This window comes from Labrus bergylta, chromosome 16 (genome assembly GCF_963930695.1).
Source record: "Labrus bergylta chromosome 16, fLabBer1.1, whole genome shotgun sequence".
In the NCBI taxonomy this organism is placed as follows: domain Eukaryota; kingdom Metazoa; phylum Chordata; class Actinopteri; order Labriformes; family Labridae; genus Labrus; species Labrus bergylta.
In genome coordinates, this window is record NC_089210.1 from 16394003 (window position 1) to 16417004 (window position 23002).

General features: G+C 43.7%; 2 protein-coding genes across 4 annotated transcripts; one reads left to right on the top strand and one right to left on the bottom strand.

The window, feature by feature from the left end:
* The first annotated feature begins 688 nt into the window (after window positions 1–688).
* On the top strand, window positions 689–14995 carry cramp1 (cramped chromatin regulator homolog 1). Of its 2 annotated transcripts, none has more exons than XM_065964491.1 (20): window positions 689–793; window positions 2571–2947; window positions 4498–4700; window positions 4811–4964; window positions 5221–5304; window positions 5476–5524; window positions 6191–6276; window positions 6678–6801; window positions 8572–8653; window positions 9154–10098; window positions 10534–10711; window positions 10841–11013; window positions 11123–11197; window positions 11347–11428; window positions 11611–11721; window positions 11861–12018; window positions 12286–12472; window positions 12919–13086; window positions 13290–13435; window positions 14405–14995. In XM_065964491.1, exons 2-20 carry the CDS (start codon window positions 2572–2574, stop codon window positions 14516–14518), a joined length of 3495 nt encoding a protein of 1164 aa, XP_065820563.1. In that variant the 5' UTR covers window positions 689–793; window position 2571; the 3' UTR covers window positions 14519–14995. The 2 variants fall into 2 exon arrangements, with proteins under 2 accessions (XP_065820563.1, XP_020508847.2); XM_020653191.3 differs by lacking the exon at window positions 689–793 and adding an exon at window positions 1869–2189.
* A 1788-nt stretch (window positions 14996–16783) lies between these two features.
* Window positions 16784–21403, bottom strand: dhrs7b (dehydrogenase/reductase (SDR family) member 7B). Of its 2 annotated transcripts, XM_020653233.3 has the most exons (8): window positions 21292–21403; window positions 20558–20602; window positions 19577–19767; window positions 19392–19504; window positions 18710–18920; window positions 18500–18592; window positions 18256–18408; window positions 16784–18026 (listed from the first exon to the last, which is right to left on the bottom strand). In XM_020653233.3, exons 3-8 carry the CDS (start codon window positions 19731–19733, stop codon window positions 17821–17823), a joined length of 933 nt encoding a protein of 310 aa, XP_020508889.1. In that variant the 5' UTR covers window positions 19734–19767; window positions 20558–20602; window positions 21292–21403; the 3' UTR covers window positions 16784–17820. The 2 variants fall into 2 exon arrangements, with proteins under 2 accessions (XP_020508889.1, XP_020508890.1); XM_020653234.3 differs by lacking the exon at window positions 21292–21403 and having other exon boundaries at window positions 20571–20588.
* Window positions 21404–23002: the final 1599 nt, after the last annotated feature.

Sequence of the window (23002 nt, forward strand, 5' to 3'; positions counted from 1 at the left end):
TCGAGAATAAAATCGAAATACATTTTTGAGAATAAAGTTAAAATGTACCGAAATTGTATTTCAACTATGTTCTCGACATATCGACTTTTTTTTCTCAATATTTCAACTTAATTATCGAAATGTTTTTTTCGACCTCATGTTAAAGGATTAGGGCCATAAGAAATTATAGGTTGAGATTTAACACATCTACATCTAGACTGAACGAAGGATATGTATGCTGATGAACAAAAATCCTATGGTGACATATTTTCTTTCTTGCTAGCTGTAACGTTGAAGCCCAGCCCATGTTTCTGGGTGATTGTCGGCAAAAGCCAAAGTATAAATCGAGTGCATCCCAAGAGTTCCACCAGTTGATTTGACAATCAAAATGTCAATCACTTCTAGGCGGAACTTATTTTCAGACCGAAAATAACTCTAATATAATTTATTTGAAATGCCACTTGATTATTAAGTAAATATATGATACTGTCGAAGAGAGAATCAAGCTTAGTATTATGAAAATAATGATCTGGAATCTTTTACGGCACGACAGGAAGAGAACGTCAATTGGTCCCTCGCAGTAGTCCTCTCACCAATCATTGGCGGAGCTTTCTGTCACTCAATTTTTAACCGTCGTCCTCGTGTACTTGCGACCAATCACACGATTTGTTTTCGAGTAGTAGTGGGCGTGTCTAAGCGCGTGGGCAATCGAACCGCAGGAACTGTCAGCGGTAACAAGCTGGACTGTTGCCGTCAGCTAGCAATGCTAGCCCGTGTTTCTTTTGGGAATACCTCCATCGGGACTCTACTCAAGGTAATTGCTGAACTTTGACAACGCTTTTCTACATCACAAGCTGAATGAGGCGCCACATATCGTGTTACGTTGAGTTTTGTTTTGGTTCGTTTGACCAGCACAGCCTTAACGTTAGCTAGCCGACATTAGCAGCCATGCTAGCTCCCACGTTATGGATGTAGAGATTGTTGTATGTGTGTTGTATGTGTGTTATACTTTAACAAAACTTCAACAAAGTTAACGACAGCTGTTTGTAAAGATAATTCAAGCGGTACCACTTTAGACATTTAAAGTAACATTACACTGTAAGACAAGTGTTATGACAACTAGACACTGAGCTGCTTTCACTGAAACACTGCAGGGGAATACAAAGTAAGAAGTGTTATTATATCATGCAGAGGGTTTTAATATGTTTTTTAAAGTGTTTATTCAAGTTTCAAGTTAGATTAAAACGACCAGAGTGTATGTCAGAGTGTAATAACATCCATACTTGTTGCCTTTACAGTACATGCTGTCAATGAGTCTTTTGAGGTGTAGTAAATAAAACCTTTATGAGTCAGTTCTTGTAGTCATTGATGTTAGTTCAGTTACATCTAGTGGCTTATTGACTCTGTCTGACATTAAGGTCTTAAATGACAGAAAACAGCTGTGTGTGGCTGCAGAAAGCAGGGGAGCGTTATTACAATCATGTTACTCATGTACAAATAATCTTTCTTTGTTCAGCTTTCTAATTTTGTCATCCCTCTGCACTGCAATCATCCTGGTCCTTCTGATAAAAGCAGTCAGTGCCTAACAATGAGGCAAAATGATATTAATATTCCTATGATGTTTACTCATTTCAACACATTTATAATGCCATACACACTCGCTTTGACACGCACCGGGTAAATAAAGCCTGATTGTGATTTTGAAGTGTGATTAATTGTTTGTATGAGATTATAGTAATGTTAGCTAATAGGGTTATGTGGTCAGTATTTACAAAGGCATGCTCTTTATGAAATAAATTGCTTTACAGACATGATTTGTGCAGGCGACGGTGACGTAGTGACAAGCAAAGTCCACTTGCAGACAGCTTTATAACACTATCTGTGATTATCAATTCAAATGAGCGCATCCGGAATGAACAAGAGCGAAATCTTCTCTAATTCGTGCATTAATGATCTGTAATGTGACCGAGGTGTTGTGGTTTTTATTCCTTGTTTGTAAGTTGTGGAGTAATGTTGTTGCTGATAGAAAACAGTTGAACTGCGCAGGGAGTTCAGCTCAGTCGAAGCAGAGCAAGCAGAGAGGGCAGAAAGCGGAGGAATCGCTATCGGTTTTATTATGCTCAGTTTGGTCAGTATTTGTAAATCTAACCGGTCGGACTCATGGTGAAAAGGAAGAAGACGTCGCCCGGCACAGAAGAGCATGAAAATGGGTAAATTAATGTTTGAAATAAACACTTTATTTAGAGGTCGATTGCACCGAGGGGTTTCGTTGTCGTTTCTGCAGGGCGCTAAACTGAAAAGCGCTCGCATTTGAATTTAGTTGAAATTCAACCCGAAAAATGTCATTTTGAGCGGAAAGGGACTTAGTAAAACACCCCCGTTAGTTACTGAAGTGTGCTAGTTGTTGAATATAATTTATTTGGAGACGTTAAATGGAAATATTTGGTGTTGTTTTGTCGGGACTGGAGAGGGGATTTGAAACAAACAGCGGCGGCCATGTTGAGAGACACTGTACGTCGTCTTTAGAAGTTAATTTCGCACACCGCTTTGCTCCTAATGTGACAATTTGTCCCTGAATGTGTTTTTGGCAGCATGACACCGGGCTCCAGGGAGGGGATCGGTGTCGATGGGAGGAGGAATCCGTCCAGAAAGCCCGAAGGTTGCGACGAGGAGGAGAGCGGAGAGCAGGCGAGCGAGGAGCGCAGTACAAAGGGAGACGACGGAGTGGAGATCCTTAATCCATCAGCCACGGCTCTCAGCCCCGGTTCAGCTCCGGTCCTCCCCGCCTCTCCGCCGAACCGAGCCGTTCTGGGCTCGACCCAGCATCCCCAGACCTCCGCGGAGCCCGCCCCTCAGTGTCAGGACCAGCATCATTTTCTGCGATCCAGCGTCCGACCTCCGAGCAAACGGATCCGGAAGGATTCAATCGGCTCGGCCATCAATGGACATGGCGGGGCGAAATCGAAAGGTACCGTAGGTGACCGGCTTCTGGGAAAAGTGTGCATGGCTGGGATTAGCAGGGGGGGGGTCGGTGTCCTCACTAATAAGTGTGTCACTGTGTTTGTGTATCAGTGATGGTGGGCTCACTGATGTGTTGCTGCTGCATGTTCCCTCTGTGGGCTGCCGGCTCTCTGAAGCATCCTGTGAACACTTTGTGAGGAGAGTTACTCCTGAAACATCGCAATGAAGCTGTCATCCGACCCCTTTAATTTACAATGTATGCTCAACATGTCATCATAAGTTCAAAAACACAAGGCTGTTATGACTGTCCTTATCGGGTGTAGTAAAATGAAACAGGCGGAGGAGTGGTGAAGTGTCTGCATAGAAATACAAACAAGACGGGGGAGCTGCACACTGTTTTCTTTTCTCTGTGAAGTAGTAAAAATGGAAACGTTGACTTGATCCTCTGCTCCAAACAGTTGTTGATTAAATTCAATTATTTTTTCGAGAATATATTTGAGACAAAAAAAAGTAGAATTATCCAAACACGTCACCAAAATAACCGTGAAGTGTTTGTGATGAATAGTTTCTCACACCGCGTCACCGTGGTGAGTGGACATATTTTCAGAGGCTGTCCCAGAAAAAACTACACTGAGAGGTGATTATTAAATACAGACTTTTGAGCCCAAATTATTTAAATAATGATAAACACAAATCAACATGTGCAGAAGGGTCAGGGTCTCTGTACATCAGTCTCACCTGTTTGCTCAGGCGTCTCCTTCTTTGTTGTAAACCAGTCATTGAAGTGTTTCACCACCAAACAGAACAAACATTCTTCTTACTCGAGTGTTTGATGTTCTCACACACACACACACACTTATTTCACTTTGTGTTATTTTTACTTGCTCTGTGATTGTGATATCAAAAGGCACTTTAAGACTGAGATCAGGTGGAAGGAAACATTTTCAGTCTCTTGAAGAATTTGAGCGCTCTGACAGGTCGGACTGGTGCTTTTTGTTGTTGTTGTTGGGAAGAGAAAGAGGCCGTGATTGTTTCCTCACATTTATATTTAGATTTCCAGAGCGGTTTGATAGGACGCTATATTGGTTCACGTCTATTTTAAAAGAAACACCACTGCGTTGGATCCTGTGAGCAGCCACACACATTTGCATTTGTAAATGAAAACCCATTTTGGCTGAAAACCCGCAGTTGCTGCAACAGCCCAGTCCTCTGTTTTAGTGTTGAAGCCTGCTGGCTTCATGCTCGGTGCTGGAGGGAGCTCGGACACTAGAGCCCACCACGAGTTGGTTTTGGAGCATGGTACTGTGGATCTGGCTGTAGGGACTGATTGCTTTTCCTGCCTCCATGCCAGAGCTGAACCACAGAGGGGGAAGCTCTGCAGGTTTTGCAGGGTAACGGCTGTGGGCGGCTTTGTGTGCATGTATTGAAACATTTCCAGAACACAATTGTTTAATTTCCTCCATGTTAAACAAATCACCCAGAGCAGTAAAGAGAAATAATTTTTACCCTGATACTGAAGCTGTTTGTGCTCTCGCTCTCTCTGTCTGTGCAACACAGGAGCAGAGAACGGCTCCTCCTCTCAGGGGACGCTTGGACAGTCGGGGCCGGTGGTCGGCTCCACAGGAGGAGTGTCCAAGACATTGAAGGGCCAGGGGTCGGCTGAGAAGGAGGAACAATCTGGAAACCAGAAGAGAGCCCGTCGTCAGTGGGAGTCCTGGAGCGCTGAGGACAAAAACAGCTTTTTTGAGGGTCTCTACGAGGTACAGAGAGTATCCAGATCGATACGTGTAAAAGTGTTGGCTTTAATTTGTTTCTTAAAACAATCTTTTAAATATCTTCTTAACGTTTCTTTTGGCTACTTCTTCTGCAGCACGGGAAGGATTTTGAGGCCATCCAGAACAACATCGCGATGAAGTACAAGAAAAGAGGCAAACCGGCCAACATGGTGAAGAACAAGGAGCAGGTCCGACACTTCTACTACCGCACCTGGCACAAGATCTCCAAACACATCGACTTCTCCAGCGGTGAGACGCCCTTTAACCTCGTCACACGAGAAGCAAAGAACAGCATTCATTCTAGAGGAGGAGAGGCTTGGCAATTTGTTTTGAAATGCAAGAAAAAAAAAACTTCCATAATCAAATTTGTTTCAATCGGGAGAATCAAAATATTGTTTTACTGTTCCCACCCTTTGATCAGCTGAGAGATGTAGTCCTTGTTTGCCTCTCTCCTGAACATTCAGCCTCATCGTGTTGTGACTTTCTCGACCTCCTTCCTCCTCAGTGTACTCCAGAGCTCTGAAGAAATCCTCCCAAGAACTCTACGGCCTCATCTGCTACGCCGAGCTCCGCAAAAAAGTTGGAGGATGTAAGTGAAAGCCGTGCATTTGTTTTTCACTGTGCGTGTTTTCCTGCTGGTAGTTTGGGACACGAGGGATGTGATTAAAGTCGGTGTGTGTTCCCCGGTCATGAGGGGACAGCTGCTCCTGAGGGACCATGCTCTAAACGTCTCTCTGCTTTTTCTTTTTGTCTCTGACAGTAATGGATGATAAGAACGTGGCCAAGCTCAACGAACTCATTCAGCAAGGGTAAGAAGAAGTTCAACCTGGAAAACGCACCTCACACCCGCACAGATTTTAGGTTTCTTATTTTAGAAACACACAAAAAGGTGCTTACATTCAAACATCTGAGTTTGTCAAGGAGGTTGTTTTTGATTTGAAGTACTTGAGAGCTTTATGAGAGACTGAATCGCTGTGACTTCACGATTATAATTGTCTGATACTAGAACAATCCACAAGCAGCTGGACCAGACAGGTACAATACTTACAAGTGGAAGACAAAAGAAAGGTTGTCTGGATGCTAGAATTTTAACATTTGATACGATACCGTTAAAAAAAGGGTTGTTTTCAGTTATCTAAAATTCAAAGAAAACTTCTGCACTCTGTCTAAAATGCACAAAAATGTTGGAACCTGTCAGTACCGAAATGTTGTCATCGTTTTTGTACATTTTCGACAGAGTGCAGGAGTTGACTTTCAAATTTAGAGGACCCATTCCTCTCCTGAGCCCCTTCTTATGAAATAAATATAAAACATGCAAAGTCCTAGAGAGTCCGAGACGACCTCGGGCAAAAGTAGTGAAAAAGTTTCAGTGTCATTTTTTCTACTTCCTGTGTTATTTTTATTGGTTCTGAATCCTTAAAGAACTTTAAAGATGAACGTTAAATATGTCACTGCTGTCGTGTCTGTCTGCTCAGGGCCACCACCGTACGCTCCAAGGGGAGGAACCTGCGGATCAAGGCGCCGATGTGCCGCGCGCTGAAGAAACTTTGTGACCCAGATGGTGAGCCTGTGCAACATGTCCCACACAGACTGCACAAAGTAAACAAACATCAATACATCAACACTGAGAATATAAAATAATACAAAAAAAAACACACACACAGTGGCTTTGATGAGGAACCAGGGTTTGTGTGGGCGGGGTTTTGGCTATAACAATGGCAGCATGTGGGCTAGTGGCGTTACCATGGTTACTGTGTTGTAGCAGAGTGAGGAGGAGGAGGAGGATGGAGGATGAGTTGTCCGACCGGCTGCCATCTTACCTCAAAAAAAACAGCAAAGTACAGAAACATTATTCAACCAAAGACAGAAATCATATAACGCCTTTCATTACTGCTGGATTTGGTTGGAGCATCAAAGATAGCAAATGATGTTTGTGCTCACTGTGTCCGTGTGTCCCTGCAGGAGTGAGTGACGAGGAGGACCAGAAGCCGGTGCGTCTCCCCCTGAAAGTGGCCGTGGAGCTCCAGCCACGCAGCAACCGCTCCTGGGCCCGAGTTCAGAGCCTCGCACACAACCCTCGCCTCAGGTCAGACATTTATGTTCACTGCAGTCTGGGAGGACTTCATTACTGTTTCAACATTTCTCTAAAGCCGTGACAGACCAACATGTCTTTGTCACAAGCTGTAAACATTTCGATCCACTGCAGCCCTGCAGGAAAATCAGTGAGCAGCTTCTTGTCCACTTTCTTGTTTCACCAAGTTAGTTATTTAATTTTTGTAGCCCTGATAAAAGCTCAAACTGTGGAGAAAGCTTAGTGTCATCAAAGTCTCTGACACATGTCATGTGTTTGAAGTTCACACACGTCAATTCTTCACTTCATTCTTTTCGCTTTTCTTTGAACCCAATGAATCCCCCGACTTTGAACGTATACATCTCAGAGTAGTTCAAATAAAACATCATGCCTATCGGGGCTGAAGGGACACAAGACTTCAACATAAGCTTGACTGTGTTTTATGTACAAAGTCACACACGACTTGTCTTTCCTGCAGCTTGTAGTTTATATCGACATAAGAACAGATGATCATGTGTAGACTTCTGTCTACAAGAAGGGTCAGAGCAGACTCTACCTCTTGAGGAAGCTTAGGTCTTTTAATGTGTGTAGCAAAATGTTATCCATGTTTTATCAGACTGTTGTGGCAAGTGCCATTTTCTTTGCAGCCGTCTGTTGGGGCAGCAGCATCAGGGCTTGTGACTCTAAAAAGCTTAACAGGCTGGCTCTGTGCTGGGGACTGCTGTGGAGCCCCTGGAGGTGGTGATGGGGAGAAGGATGATACAGAAACTGTTGAACATCATGGACAATAACATGCATCCCTTACACAATCTCGTGTGTGAACAAAAGAGTGTTTTTATTGGGAGGCTGCAAAAAGGACAGATTTAAAAATACTTTTTTACCTACTGCAATTGCACTTTATAACGACTCCCCTTTAAGTAAGGACAGAAGACATTTAAACTTTTAAACTTTAGCCTGAGCTGCATATATCAAACTGTATTTTGCACCTGTATATTTGCACACTTGACTGCTTTTTTATAATAATTATTTATCTATCTATCATACTATGCACTGGCAGAGCTAGTATTTTGTACTGTTATCTATGAGTAACAGCTACTTATGCACATGGACCATCCATACCACTTTTTTATCCTGGCTATGTATTGTGGGCTCATGTTTTTTGTATGGATGGGATATGTATGTATATATGTGTTGTGTTGTGTGTTTGTATGTATGCTGGCTGCTGGAACACCTAAATTTCCCTGCTGGGATGAATAAAGTATATCTTTTGTTATCTCATCTTATAAGAGGAGACTGTGCCACTCTGCCAGATTTACTTCAAGGTCTTTCAGTTGTACAAAAACTTCACACTCGTCATAACTAAACTCTGGTTTTGTCACAATCTTGATGTCCTGTACAGAAGCCCGAAGAGGACACACATCTGTACGTTTTATTTAACTCTGTTTTGCATTATTAATGAATCATTTCAGTCCTCGAGATCTCGACTTATGAACCCCGGGGATATCAACGCTTGATTTACCGTGATAGCGACTGAAATGTACTTGTCCAGCAAATAAACAAATCTGATCTAATTACCGTTGAAAAGATTTGAAGATTGTCCTCAAAAATCCCAAATACACACGTAAATCATATTTATAGTTGATGGCTCAACACATAAAACACCAGACTGATGGATCATTCCTTCAGTGTGAGACCTTGAGATGTAGTGTATGTTAAAAAATAAAATAACCCTGGCGTGTCTTGTAAATGAATATCCGCTTGTTTCTGTCCCTTTTTCTGATCCAGGATGGTGGTGGAGCTCCACAGGAAAGTCTCGAGTCTCATCGAGTATCTGAAGCAGAAGTGGGCGTACCACGACCAGCGGATTGTATCCTTCAAACAAACGGTTTGCACAGATTGTGAGAGTCTTTCATGCAAAGTCGTTGGATAGGATGTGTTGTCAGATTACTTCAGCAAACAACATTTTTTATCAGCTGTGTTTGAGAATTTGAGCATTGTGCAACGTTGTCAACATTTTAAAGACTTTGATACTTTTTGATACCGCTTGTTTTAAGACATCACAATCTCTGTTATCTTAATGAAAGATCGTATCGAAAAAAAACAAAGCTTGCAATTGCATTTTTCGTATTTAAACCCAAACTGAGAGCGCTGCATTTTTTAATAAATAGGACTAGAAATAATCCAACATGGGAGGTCTAGGACTTCTGTTTTGATGCTGAAGGAGGTATTGACATCGTTTGATTTTTACTAGAATCATACTGAAGTTTAAGATGCTGGTATTGTGTGCTTGCACTTTATCTGTTCACACAAAGGGGGCGTGGCGTCTTTCTCTCAGTTCTGTTTGGCTCCTTGACTCAGAGGTTTCAGCTGAAGAGTCTCATGGAGAGAGAGGCCCTGGAGGGCGGCCCGTCCAGCACGACGTCTCCCAGTAAATCCCAGCAGGAGGAGCTCTTTCTTTTCCCCGCTGAGAGCAGCACTTTGACCACACTGCCCGGAGTGGCTCGTGTGGTTCACTCCAAGGCGTCCTGCACTGTGCACTGGCTGGAGAGCGGCAAGAACCGACCAAATGCCAAGGAACTGCCAGCTGTTCAGATTCTGGGTATTCGGACTGGCACCAAAGCTGGACGAGGAGGCCCTGGTGCCTCTGCTCCTAGTGGAGCTCCAGGGACTGTGTTAGGTGAAAGTCGGCGTCCTGAGCCTCTTAACTCTGAGCCTTCTCAAGACAGTTCTCCAAAAGTAGAGGAGAAGCGACCCCCGTCTGTTTCTCTCCCTGCTACCTCTCAGCCCACAGTGGCTCCCAGTGAAGAGGGCACCGGTTTAGGGGCCTTTGAAGGGGGACGGACATGTACTGATGTGGAGTCCAGTGGGAGTTTAACCACAGCAAAGAGCATGAAGAATTTATGTAGTGGTGCAGAGGTTTCATCAGATCAGTGCACAGAGGAGCAGAACATCAGCACGTCGTCCTCCCCAGAGGCCAACCAGACTCCTCCGGCCAAACCTCCCACAAGTGGAGGTTTAGAGGAGGGGATGTCACAGAGCTCTGCACCCCTCGCCAAGGAACGGGCCGTGGAGCAGATCAGAGAAGAGGGCTGGAGCGCCCGCGATGCAGAGAACGTCACCCTGGCTGAGCTCTACTTGATGTTGGGGAAGCCTGGGAAGCTGCAGCTGGAGTACGAGTGGCAGCCGGCTCTCGTCCATGCAAACAACCAGGAGGACGGGCAGACCTCGGCACAGCCCAGACCACATCGGACAAACCGGGTTCTGCGCTGCCTGCTCAAACTGGTTTCTACTGAGGTCAACCCTAAGCCTTTGGTAGGGATCAACTGTCACCTCTCAGATTTACTCATTTGAATATCCTGCAACTTAAAAATTATTCTGGTTTAAAATAGTTGTTAAAATGTCACAACAGGAGTAAAGTGTGCAACATGCATTCACAAGAAATTCCTCACAGATAGATGAAGGTTTAACTCAAGGAAATGTCACGATTGTAACTTTAATGGGTGATATTTAATACTGTGTCAGCCTTTGTTTACGAGTTCTGAAGTTCCACACATGGAAAGGCAATCATTTGCCAATTTGAAAACAGACCAACATTCCTAATTGAATGTTCTTGACAGGAGGAAATAATTAGTGTCTTTTTGTTCATGCACGATCACACAGAGCATTAAATTAGCTTGTCCTAAAGTTTTCTAAAGAAGTGTTCCTTTAAAGCTGGTTGTCTCAATAAAACATCCTCCTCTCCACCAGGCTCCAGAGCTCTGCTCCACAGCCACGTCCCCTCTGAAGACCCCTCTGGAGGAGCAGAACCAGGCCCTCACGCCTCCAGGGAAGGGTCCCATAGCCGGGGTCCGCAGCCCCAACTGTGGGCGACAGCAGGCGTCTGTCCGAGGGGCGCGGCTACACCTGCCCAACGCCGCAGCATCAGGTATCTCTAAATGTGCTTCACTATAAAATCTGAAGCTGCCGGGTTAAACCGCTTTTTTTTCCAGAAACCGTATACGACAAATTATTTTTGAATTCACAATCATGTCTTTCTTGTTTCTCTGCCATTCAGGTGGACGCTGCCTCCCTCGCTCTCTGCTGGGCTCGACAGCGGGAAGTGACTCTGAGGGCGGTGTGTTCGCAGTCCCCACCACGCTGCCGCCCAACAGCTCACGGCACAACCGAATGTTTTCCCCCAACAAGGAGGCTGAGCTCGCCTTCAGACAGCAGCTCGACTCCATCAGTGTACGACAGAGCGTCCATTTTTGTTTTCACCATGACTAAGACTATATTTCTTTATTGTCCACCAGAATTTACACAAATGTTCATTTGCTCTTTTTTTTTCTTTTTGCAGATGCAGTCAGATCTTTTCCTCTCCAGACAAAAAAAACCTAGAAACAGACAACTCCGGAAACCGCTCGTAGTTCAAGTAAGAGAAGAAGAGGGTTGTTACAATGAATCTATTCTGTGGTGTGAATGTTAATAAAACTGTAAATGTTTTTATAGTGTATCCCTTGGCTGTGTTGGTAAACCACAACAAGCTTAAAGATAAACTGTTGCTTCTTGTCTCGTCCTCAGAGAACACTCCTACCCCGGACTACAGGAGATACTCCTCAACACGTCTGTTCCTTCTCCATCCTCTCCAACTCCTCAGCCACAGGTACTCCTCAGAAATTACGATTACTCGACATAAAAAGGATTCAGCAGAAATTATTATAAAACTTAAATTACGTCAAACTTCTGTTTTTAACGTTGTGGATTCCCCGCTGATCTGCTGACTAAATGTTATTTCTGTTTTTCAACAACAGCCCCTCTAATCTCTCTTCCTGTTTCTTCCCTCAGGAACTGGATCCTTCCGGCCGATCCACACTCGCCTGGCTCCTCCCACTCGCCCCCTCCCGTCTAAAACTTCCTCTGCTGTGACCGGCTCCGCAGCAGCCAGCCAGCTCTCCAGTATGCACTGCTCTTGATTTACTATCCCCAAATACATTTCACCGCTTACATTTCCAAAGCTGAAATTTATGTTAATCTCTTCAAGTTTAGTGATTGGTTTATGTTGTTGCTTCATTTTGCATGTTAAATTCTCTCTCAGGTGCCATTGACCTTGCAGCCAAGTCTGCAGGAATCATCCCCGCCAGTCCCCGCCGGGAGCCGGACTCTCCCTCTGTTGACGACGGCGACCTGCTCCCCTCCACGCCCATTACTGAAGCTGAACCAGACTCTCAACTCCCCGAGCACGGCGTCCCCGAGGTCAGCCACTAAACATAGAAACACAAATGTCTCGTATGTAAAGACAGACATCAAGAGAGAAGCTCATCACGTTATCTCTCTCTCATGCTTTAACACTTTTTTGTATTTTTACAGATTCCTTTCATTCTGACATTTCACTTGCTTCACCCTCTTTGCTCGTACAGTCTGTGTTGTCGTTGTGCAGTCGGGGTCAGGCTAACATGCCGCTCTTAAAATATATTTTTGAAGAATTAACAAACCTGCCCCATGTGTGTTCACCTTCCACAGAACGGTGTTCCTCCTCCGTCTCCTGGAGTGACTGGAGGTGGGGACTCTCTCCTCTCTCCGCCGAGCGTCGCCTCCCTCCTCGACATCTCGCTCCCGGGGCCCCCTGAGGAGGCTCTGGCCCCGGGGGGACCTCAGACACACATCAGTGACTCGATAATCGAGCTCGCCATCAACTCTGCTCACTACGGTTTGTTTCTCTCTCACTTTCTATCTGGAAACTTGAAGAATTCTGTAAAGACATTTACACTGAGCGCTGTGTGTTTATAAAGGCGATGGTTTCTTTCTCTCATTTCTCTTTTTTTCTTACCACTGTAACTTTTGCTGCTTTGCTAAAGTGCTCATGATGGATAGGCCGGATCTTTGTAATATAGCAATAAGTAAGGTCTTTTACCTGCTTTTTGTAATGTTAACAGACAAAGAGTAAAGTATTTTACCTGCTTTTTGTAAAGTGTCTCGCGATAACACTTATGAGTTATGAGTTGACGCTATACAAATAAAAATTGATTGATTGATGAGCGGCTGTGCTGCTCGAAGGACGCTTTTAAAATATGTGAAGCATTCTTAGAAAAAACTTGTGAGACGACTTGTGCAGGATAAATGTTAACTAATGGCTGTCTGCATGTTCGGGTGCAGGTGAGGAGGCTGCGCTCTCTCCGGCCAAGCTGAGCAACAACGACGGCTCCAAACTTCTGTCCTCGTCTCCCTCGGTCAGCCCGTCCAGAGGCTGGATCCCCTCGCCAAGCCACGACCCCCAGTGGTACCCCAGCGACTCCTCCGACTCCACGCTGGGCTGCCTCCTCTGTGGGTCTTTTTCCCCTAAATAAACATTCATGAGTTATTTACTTCATCTCTGTACATCTGTAAAACCCCTACTCTCTGTGCCTTTACATCTTTATCCAAATCACTCTAAGATGACACAGCTGCACACCTCCTCCTGCAGTGTCCTACTTGTTTTCACATGTTCTTTTGTCCTCTCACCGTCTCTCTGTCTCTTTTCCTTCCAGCCAGCATGGTCTCCCCTGATAAGAGCAGGCGGACCACCCTCACCCCCTCTGGCCCCTCCAGTGGCACGGCTCTGCTCGGTCCTAGCCTTCTGGACTGCAACTCCCATGATTCCTTTCAGTCCCGTGGCCTTCCTGATGTGGCAGAAGTAAGTTGAGTCTTCTCTAAATGATTGAGGCGTATGGTGGATGAATTTCCTATTCTTTGTTGCACACTGCAGGAATAGTTTTGTGAATTATAAGTATTTGCTCTTTATTTCTGATTTAAAGTTCTATGACAAGATCAATATGTCTCTCATGTTTGTATATGAAACTACAGCCAATGGCCTGTGAGCTCAGCTTTGTATTAAGGATCAATCAGTGAGCTGTGTAGTGAGTGAAATGATAAAGTGATCTTACTATATGATCAGACATTAAGGAAACATGCTATGTTGAAGTGCTGGCTTCTCTGACAACAATGCAGCAGCCAGTATGTCCTCCTTCTAACTTTAGATTCTGGTCCTGAATGCTCTGGATTTGTTTGGACCAGTGAAGGTAGGAGGTTTTAAGGCACCCCCCACACGGCCGTTTTGGACGCCCCTCGGTTTGCCAGATATGAGAGCAGTTATCAGGTCAACAGGTGTTGCAGTGATGGAAGTGGGCAAGAGAAGTGGTTCAGATAGAAGTGATTGTACCCGACCTAAAAAGCCTCTGCATGTTTCTAATAAGCTCTACGAGCAGAAATGTGCTCAAACAATATTGGAGATGCGGCGGGGGTAGACAGCTCTCTAATGTTTAGAATTTGGACTGCAGTACCCATTTTAAACACTAGGTGTCAGAGTTACATACTGCTACTTTAAGATGCAACACAGGAGGAAAAGCATTGCTTTGTCATAAGATGACAGATACTGGCTCACCAATTAAGAATCTAAATTAATCTGTTAAACTGAAATGTAAAGTTGTTGTTTTCTAAGTCGTTGGTTGATCACTTTCTGTTTCTAGTATTTTCCCTTTGGCTTTTCTTTGATGGAACGAGATGAGAGGTTTTCTTCTCTATCGCCACATCAGAAATCAGATAACCATATTCCCCAAATGTAGCACTTAACTGTGCGCTGAAAGCTCGTTGTTCGCTCTTGCAGATGGACTCTCAGCTTGCCTGTATGATGAGTGAGAGCAGCGTCGACTACATCGCCCGCTTCAACGACCTGGCTCAGGAGCTGGCTGTGACGGAGCCCTCCCTCCCCCCGCCCTGAGGAGGAGACGACCCGGCTGATTGACCCGAGGAGAGGTCTGCCCCACGCTGTGCCTCCTTCCCCCAGAGAGAGGAGGACTGTGGAGGAACTCAAAGCCCCCCTAAAGCCATCCCTGCCCCGTTTGTTAAAGTGCAATAATAATGTTGAACCTTGATAATCGTTCAAGGAGAGTTTGAAACAAGTTTGTTTCTGTGAACTGTTTCTCCAAGGTGAGACGCCCTTTAAAAGACTTCAAAACACTTTAGAAAAATAACTGCGTTTACAAAACACAACCTCATGTTAAGGAAATACTATGCCATATCTGAACAAAATGTTTTCACTGATCTCGTATGTCCTGCTCTCTGTGTGTGTGTGTGTGTGTGTGTGTGTGTGTGTGTGTGTGTGTGTGTGTGTGTGTGTGTGTGTGTGTGTGTGTGTGTGTGTGTGTGTGTGTGTGTGTGTGTGTGTGTGTGTGTGTGTGTGTGTGTGTGTGTGTGTGTGTGTGTGTGTGTGTGTGTGTGTGTGTGTGTGTGTGTGTGTGTGTGTGTGTGTGTGTGTGTGTGTGTGTGTGTGTGTGTGTGTGTGCTACTTCATCAAATCTACCCGCAAAATGTGTAAATCCGCCAAAATGTGCAGTTCAGATCCCAGCTGGAGGCTGATCCTCAGAGACGTAACGTGGTGAGACGCAGAAAGTCGGATATAGCGCGGCCGGCCAGGTGGAATATAAATGACACTGCCTTTCATTTCAATGCGTGCGCTCAGTCAGTTCAGGTTTTTATCAGCTTCATTTGAGAAGAAAAACGCCTGGAATCAAGTTTGTCGTTTGTTAGGATGACTCGCGATACGGCAGCTTTATGTTGGATCTACGGACGCGATCATCTGCAGCTACACAACTTTAAATCTGTGATCAAAGTACAACACAGTCATTCATTAAGCCTCTTGGATTTTAAACTCTTAGAGGACGATTATTCACTTTGACATCTTTCACACTTTGATCCCACAATGTGAGGACCATGTTTTCATTTTTCTTATGCAACTGATCTTTAAACGGTCCTGGTTGCCTCTGAAGATTCCCGGTCGTGCTACACGGCGTTTAAACTCCCTGAGAATGAGCTCAAACACTAAAGCCGCGCTCGGCGCTCCACTCTGTTTTTTAGCTTTATAATGATTCTGTTTATCAGAAGGAAAAACCTTCAGAAGATTCCTGGTCAGTTCAAAGAAAACTCCAGCTGATGTGAAGGTGGTTGGCTTCTGTCTTCAGTAAAAGAAGAATTTAAAGTTATTTCTCTTGAAGCTCCTCGAGGTTTCCACATGTTAAACGTGTTCTCTTTATGTGCAGAAGCCCCAAACTGACATCAATCCTGTTATTTAAATGCATTTATCTGTGATAATGAGGAAATCACAATGTTCTCTCATGACCTCGACTTATGTATCTCATTATCAGCGGTCGGTGTCCTGGCAGTCGGTGCACGCGCCTCATGTGCGGAGGCTGGTCCTCGAGAGCCGGCGGCCCAGGGTTCTGGTCTGCCTTGTGGCTCCGTTCCTGCATGTCGTTCCCCACTCTCCTTCTCCCCGGTTTCTGACTCTTATCCACTGTCCTGTCAACATCGGTTTTTGTCTCGATACCACTTTTTAAAGGTCTCAGTCTTGTCTCTGAATCGAAAGCATTTTGACTCGGTCTTGTCCCGGTCTAGGACTGGGCAGACTTCAGATATTAAATCAAGACCGAGACTGAGATTAGAAGGAAAACGCTTCTTTATTAAAGAACAAATAACTTTAATTCGTTTGTAGTTTCATTTTTATCCCCCGGTTACAGCCGCAACCTTCTCTGTATTACAGTCTGAGTGAGTGACACGCCCCCTAAACAAAATATTTATATTTATGGTCTTGGTCTTGGAGCACTCTTGGTCTTGGTGTGTCTTGGTCTCAGTCAGTGTGGTCTCGACTCTAACACTACTAGAGATATAAACTTGTTATTCTAAAGGTCACACCAGCATTGTTGTCCCGAGATGACGAGAAACTGAAGGAGAGAAATGAGTCAAGATCATTTCCTCGTTACCATAGCAACATGAATGTGTTTCAAAGCTCGGATGCAGTTTAGGGCTTGTGTATTCATGCAGTATTGTGAACGTTCGATGCGTCTGCCTTCCTCTCCGAGTGTAAACGGTTTCAAGAGCTCCGCTCGTCTCTCCACTAAAAAAAAAAGATTTCAAACGTCCCTCTGCTCGAAGCACCTTGAAAATCTGAAACATTTCATCTTCTCACACTAGAAAACAAACAACGAAGATGTTTCTTACCGAGAGTAAACAGCAGGTATTGTCTTTATTTTCTGTTGAAGGATTTATTTGTACAAATTCCAGTATTCTCTGCGCTTTTTGTAACATAATGTAAATTGTTATTTGGACTATTTATTGCTAACATTTCAGAAAGTGTTTGTTTAACTCTAAATTAAGATGACGTCTAAAAAGGAGAAGCTCTGTCGAAAGTTTTCAGTTTGTAAGAGTTGTTTTTATTCTGTGTATAAAGAAGGTTATAAAAAATCTGCAGTTTGTTGTGTTTGTTGTGAGAAACCAGTTTCAATACAAACTTTAACATCGAGTGTGTCGAGCCTGGAGGTGAAACAGTTAAGGGTGTCAGCAGAGGATTATTATCAGGATGGAATCACCAACAAACAGAAATTAAGGGTCATATATTCTCCTCCTCTTCAGTGTAAATAAGTCTCAGAGCTCCTCAAAACATGTGTGAAGTTTCTTGTTCTAAATCCACTCTGATCCTGTATTTGATCATGCCTATAAACCCCTCTATTTCAGCCCTGTTCAGAACAGGCTGTTTCTGTGTCTGTACCTTTAAATGAGCTGTGTCTGACCACGCCCCCTCTCTGGAAGGACTTGGGTGTACTCGGTGCTTTCTCGCTCCATGTCCTATTGTTTACGGTGAGAAAGCAGACTCAGAGGGCAGAACAAACACCTAGCTGTGGGAGTGTCACCCACCTGGGGGAGGGGCTACTGCCCTTTGTGATGTCATCAAGGGAAAATCTCCAAACGCCCTGTTTGAGCACACAGAGAGGATGGACTTTTCTCATCATTGGGGGGTTTATAGACGGACTAGAGACACATGTTAGAGAAACATAGTAAAGTGATTTTGGATAATATGCGACCTTTAAGCAAAAGGCAGCCAGCGGGAAAGACTACCAAAAAGAGCCAAAATATTAGATTTAGACGACCCTTCTCTGCAGATCTATTCACCCCTCTCTTCCATGTGACCTCTGTGTAAAGCTTCACTTTCTGTCCTCTCTGTTTTCCTCTCGTTCCTGAGCTGCTGCTTCACTCGTCTTTGGGTTTGTGCTCCTTGCGAGCGCGTGAGGACATGAGTTTGAAGAACAGCGCAGGCCAAAGCGTGCGAAGGTAGATGGCCACATGAGGCAGAGGTCCAGCCAGGACGACGTCTTTGCTCCTCTGACGGACGGCCTTCAGAACGGCCTGAGCCACGTCTCCGGGGTCGCGACCCGACGCTGTGGTTTTATCCAGAACTGAAAACAACAAACAGGAAAACGAGCATCATTAATAACAGCAGGAAGTCAGAGGGTCAGCTGAGACTGAAAACTGCAGCACATTTTCCCTTAATGACCAATCTGAACATTTTTCACAAACTGACCCGGCCTCCATCTTTGATTGTTGATATTCTACAAACTGCACAGTGAGTTCTGTCAGTGATTTGTTGGTTTGAGCTGATTGTTGTCAACAAATCTCCTGCCTCACCTCCGTATTTGGATCCATCTCCTGTGACGGCGTTGACTGACAGGTTGGTTCTGATGTAACCCGGACTGATGACGCTCACCGGGATCCCGTAGCGCTCCATTTCTGCCCGTAAGCAGTCGAAGTACGCCTGGGTGGCGTGTTTAGAGGCCGCATCTGACCACAAAGAGAACAAACTGCGTCATCTTCATCAAACAAAAGGATAACAAAAAAGTTTGCTTTCATTGAAGGAGAACAGGAAACATACAGGCTGATCTGTAAGGGATGGAAATCTTTCCCTGGACACTGCTGATGACCACGATGTGGCCACTTCGCCGGCGAACCATCGAGGGCAGGAGAGCTGTGAGGGAAGAGGAGAGTTCATATTTGAAACATTTTGTCACCTGTGCATGAAATCATTAGAGATCATTATTAAAGAAGTTCTCCTCAGATCATTAGTGTCCTCCTCCTCGCTAACCTTGAGTCAGAGCAACCGGCCCGAAGTAGTTAGTCTCCATCACATCCCGATGAACTGAAGTGTGAGTATCCAGTATGTTGCCACGGTAACTGATTCCAGCATTATTAATGAGAACATCCACATGTCCGTAACATTTCAGGATCTCCTCTGCAGCGCCGTCCACCGAGTCAGCGTCAGCCAGGTCGAAGGTCACGGTGCGGGGAGTGTGAGTCTGAGGATTTGAACGGAGCAGAACTTCTTTTATACCTCACTGACGTTCAAAACCATCTGATTTCATCTACAATCAAACTGTTTTAATACTTCTATGACTGCACGGCAAGTTTATTTATGTCGCACATTTCAACAACAAGGCAATTCAAAGTGCTTCACACAAGACATCAAACGCATCATGACAGAGGAAAGAAAAGAAACAGTAAAATAGAACATTTAAAAATCACTGGAATTATTAAATCTGAAAATATGTTCAAATAAAAATAATTTAAATTAAATTAATTTAAATTAAAAATAAATAAAAGTATAAAAATTAAAAGAGTTAAACAAATAGAACAATTATAATAATAATAATAATAATTACAGTAAAATTTTAAAAGCAGGCCAACCTCCGGCATTAAACGACCTCGAGTCACTTTTAGGTGACCCAGAGAACAAAATGTCTCAGACCCTCGGCAGTGAGCGTACACACCTGTGAACCTGCCGAGCCCGCAGTGAGCTCCTCGACCACCTGCTGCAGACGAGCTGCGTCTCGTCCACACAGAACCAGTCGGGCTCCTGCAGCGTGGAAGACCCGCGCGCACTCTGCAACAGAAAGGAGGTCAGAAATGTAGGAGCCTGATTTGAAGAGAAGAAAGAAACGAGCAGCAGGCCGACCTTTCCCCAGTCCCGAGCTGGCGCCGGTGATGACCACCACGGCATCCTGCAGAGCAGCTCCTGGTCTGAGGCGCAGCAGGATCCTGTAAAGCAGCCAGACCCCCGCACCGGCTAAAACCAGCTGAAGCACTCCTCCTCCTCCCATCACTCGCTCCATGGACGACAATCACCCTCCTATCTCAACGTGAGATCTGCAAAGAAGCAGAACTGACAGTGAGCAACATTATAACATTGAAATCCGTTGATGATTTTTCATTGATATTTATGGTCTTAGTCGGTCTTGATCTCTCAATGTCTTGGTCTCGGTTAGTGCGGTCTTGACTACAACACTAGGTAACAGCTTTACTTCTATAAATCTAATAATTAACGGAGAAGTTGATGAGTTTCAATTTTCTGTTTTCTTTAATGTATTCAGGTTCCTGTTAAGATGAGGAAGGACTCGCTGAAGACATGACATTTGCAAAAGTTTCATCTTTTAAAAATAATAACAGGTAGTGAGCAGGATTTTATAGTTAAACAACTGCAACCACGTTTTTCTTTAGTCCATAATCTGGTTTTGTGAGCATATTCCACTTTAAGATACATAATGAATAAAAACCACCAAAAAGGGCTTAAAGCCCGCCTCAGTGTGACCTTGACGTGTCCTCTGTAAGCTCTCACTAAAGGGATTGTGAACGATTTGATGTGCCAGCATTAAGTTAAGTCCCGGCGTCTACACATCCGGTCTCCTAAGCACAATGCCAGCGGTCAACAGGGAGGAGTACTGACACACAAATACACACACACACACACACACACACACAACAACGCTCAGATGAAACAGAAAAATATTACATAAGGAGGACTGTCTTTAAGGGAGGACATTTGCAAAATACACAGAAATGAAAACATCCCTAAATTCACCCTGCTCCTCCTCTCTCAAAATACAGATCTGTATTTTGTTTTCTTTGTTATTCTGAGGGATAGAATAAAGGAACACACCTGAGGAACACACCTGAGGAACACACCTGAGGAACACACCACCATCTGAAATTAAAAGAAATGACAGAGTTCAAGGTTTTTCAGACACGAGTAAAATAATGACTGAAAATGAAGTAATCTTTGAGCACTGACTGTGTTGGTGTTTCCATTTTAAATCCTTACTTTACTGTTTGTTCTTTCTTTAGTTTCTTATTTGTGTTGCATTGTAATGTCTGTATTTGTAGTATCACTGTATTTATTTCCGTCTAATGCTTCTGTTTTAATCCTAAAGCCAGGGACAGGGGTTGTAAATTAGCCACAGCTATAAAACCTGAATGCCTGACATCCACTTTGTATTTTACGTTTAAAGCAATGCTCATTGCTCCAGAGTGTCCCTGTTCACTAAACGAATCAATGAACGACTTCAGGCTCCTGAATGAAGCAAAGTCAGAGAAACCTTTTTCATATCCAGTGAAACTCAGAGGTAAATAGGACGTGATGCAGCATTTAGTACTTCTTTAGCAAATTTCCTGACGCCAAATTGGATTGTCGACTATGTTTATAATGACATTGTTCACTTAGAAATGAGCATACGTGATCAAATTAGCTTGATGTTAAAAACTATGAGTTTAATATGCGCTACACAGTTAAGATGACAAGGGGGCCATGCTAATGCTAATGCCAACGACAGCTATATTTCCACTGTACTTCATCTCTAATGTCAACAGTGGTTTTCATTCACAGCTTGAGCTCACCAAAGTTGCTGTCCTGAGGTACAAACAGCAGCGTGAGTCGGTTCTATCGACACTTCCGGGTTTATTGAACGAGACGACCCGACGATCGAAGCGTTTCTCGGGCTGCATTCATGTGCTGTCGGAATAATGGGAAAAATGAGCGTTGCATTGGAAAAACTCGCGCTGTTGGAGAAACATCGCGGAAAGTCGGAGAATTTTTGTAACTCGATGACCCAAGTTGATAAGATATTACTTGGAAACATGGCAGCTTACAGCTAACGTTCGCTTATTGGTTAAAACATTTATTTCAACTCACATATTGTAGTCATTTTCGCATAATTTAAAATGTATATAACCTGGAAGTACATCGTAAAAATGTGTTACTCACCACCGATATCGTGATGAGAATTGAGAGATAAACATATATACCGTTTGAGCATCCATGTTTGTCAAAGTTATGATTTGACGTTCATACAAATCAGAAGACTCATCAACTCGGGAGATGGGAAAAGCGAAGTAGCAGTAGAAGGCACCACCGCAGCGCTCCTCGCTTGGAATTGTGGGAAATGAAGTCTTGCGAAACCATCAGCCTGACCTACCTCAAAGGCTGCTCTTGAGTGCATTACTATATATTAAGATACAAGATTTAATACAGTTAAGTTAGTTTAATTGATAAATAATTATACAGAGTTATAATTATTAATATCAAAAGAAGCTTTTTCAGTCAAATCGATTTAGAACTATTCGGGAAATGTTGCTGTTGTTCAAAGACTACACAGGATCTAATTTAAACAGTACGATAGAGGCGTGAGTTTTTTGGGAGTCATTCATATATCCAAACTCGAGCAACAATAATTTGTCTGAATGTTTTCAAGGTTAAACTTCAGTTTCATTCTCAAACATAAAGTCAAACTTCAATCAGCAGTTTAGGGGACCTTCAGACTTTTCTTTCAGGCATCCTAAAACAAAACAAAAGTTACTAGAACAGGTTAGCTTGACCTCTGACCTTTCAATAAATAAATCTTCCTCATGATGATGACAGAGGGCATCCTTAAATCACCAGACCTGCATGTCCACCATGAAACTGATTGTAAACAGCCAGCTGTAAGTCAGCTGACAGAAAATGAGCCGGCTTTGGCCTCAAATTAGCAAAGAGTTGAGTCGTCTCACGTCGTCCATCTGCAAAGCTCAAACCTCTGCTTCTGTATTATCGACTCAGCTCACCCTGCAGAGGAGTATGTTTGACGAGAGGAAACAGTAATGTGTGCGAGGGCTGTGACAGCGCCATATAAATATCTTTCTGCAATATGAACAAATACAGGAAGTTATTCCAAACAAATGCAGCAAGTTTCAAATTTAACATTTGAATCTTACAAATCACTATTTGTCAATTTGATTTTAGGACAGCATTATTGAGGAAAATATGTGATAAAGTTATACTAATTAATCAGTTTCAGCTTTATCCATAGCTGTCTGCAACTGTTCTCATGAATCCAAAATAAATCAAAGCATTTCCTGCTCACTTCAGTTTCATCTCATTTTTTGACTGCTTGCGTAATGTTTCATCACACTACTTCCTGAAACACGGTCATCCTCGTTCTAAAATAAAAGGTGGAATCAATTTGAGATTTTTTTTTTTTTTAATAGATCTTTTTTATGTAAGTTTTTGGGAAACTCTTCATGAACAGACAAAACTTCTTTAACAGGTTTCAATCGGATTCTTTTCCTGCAG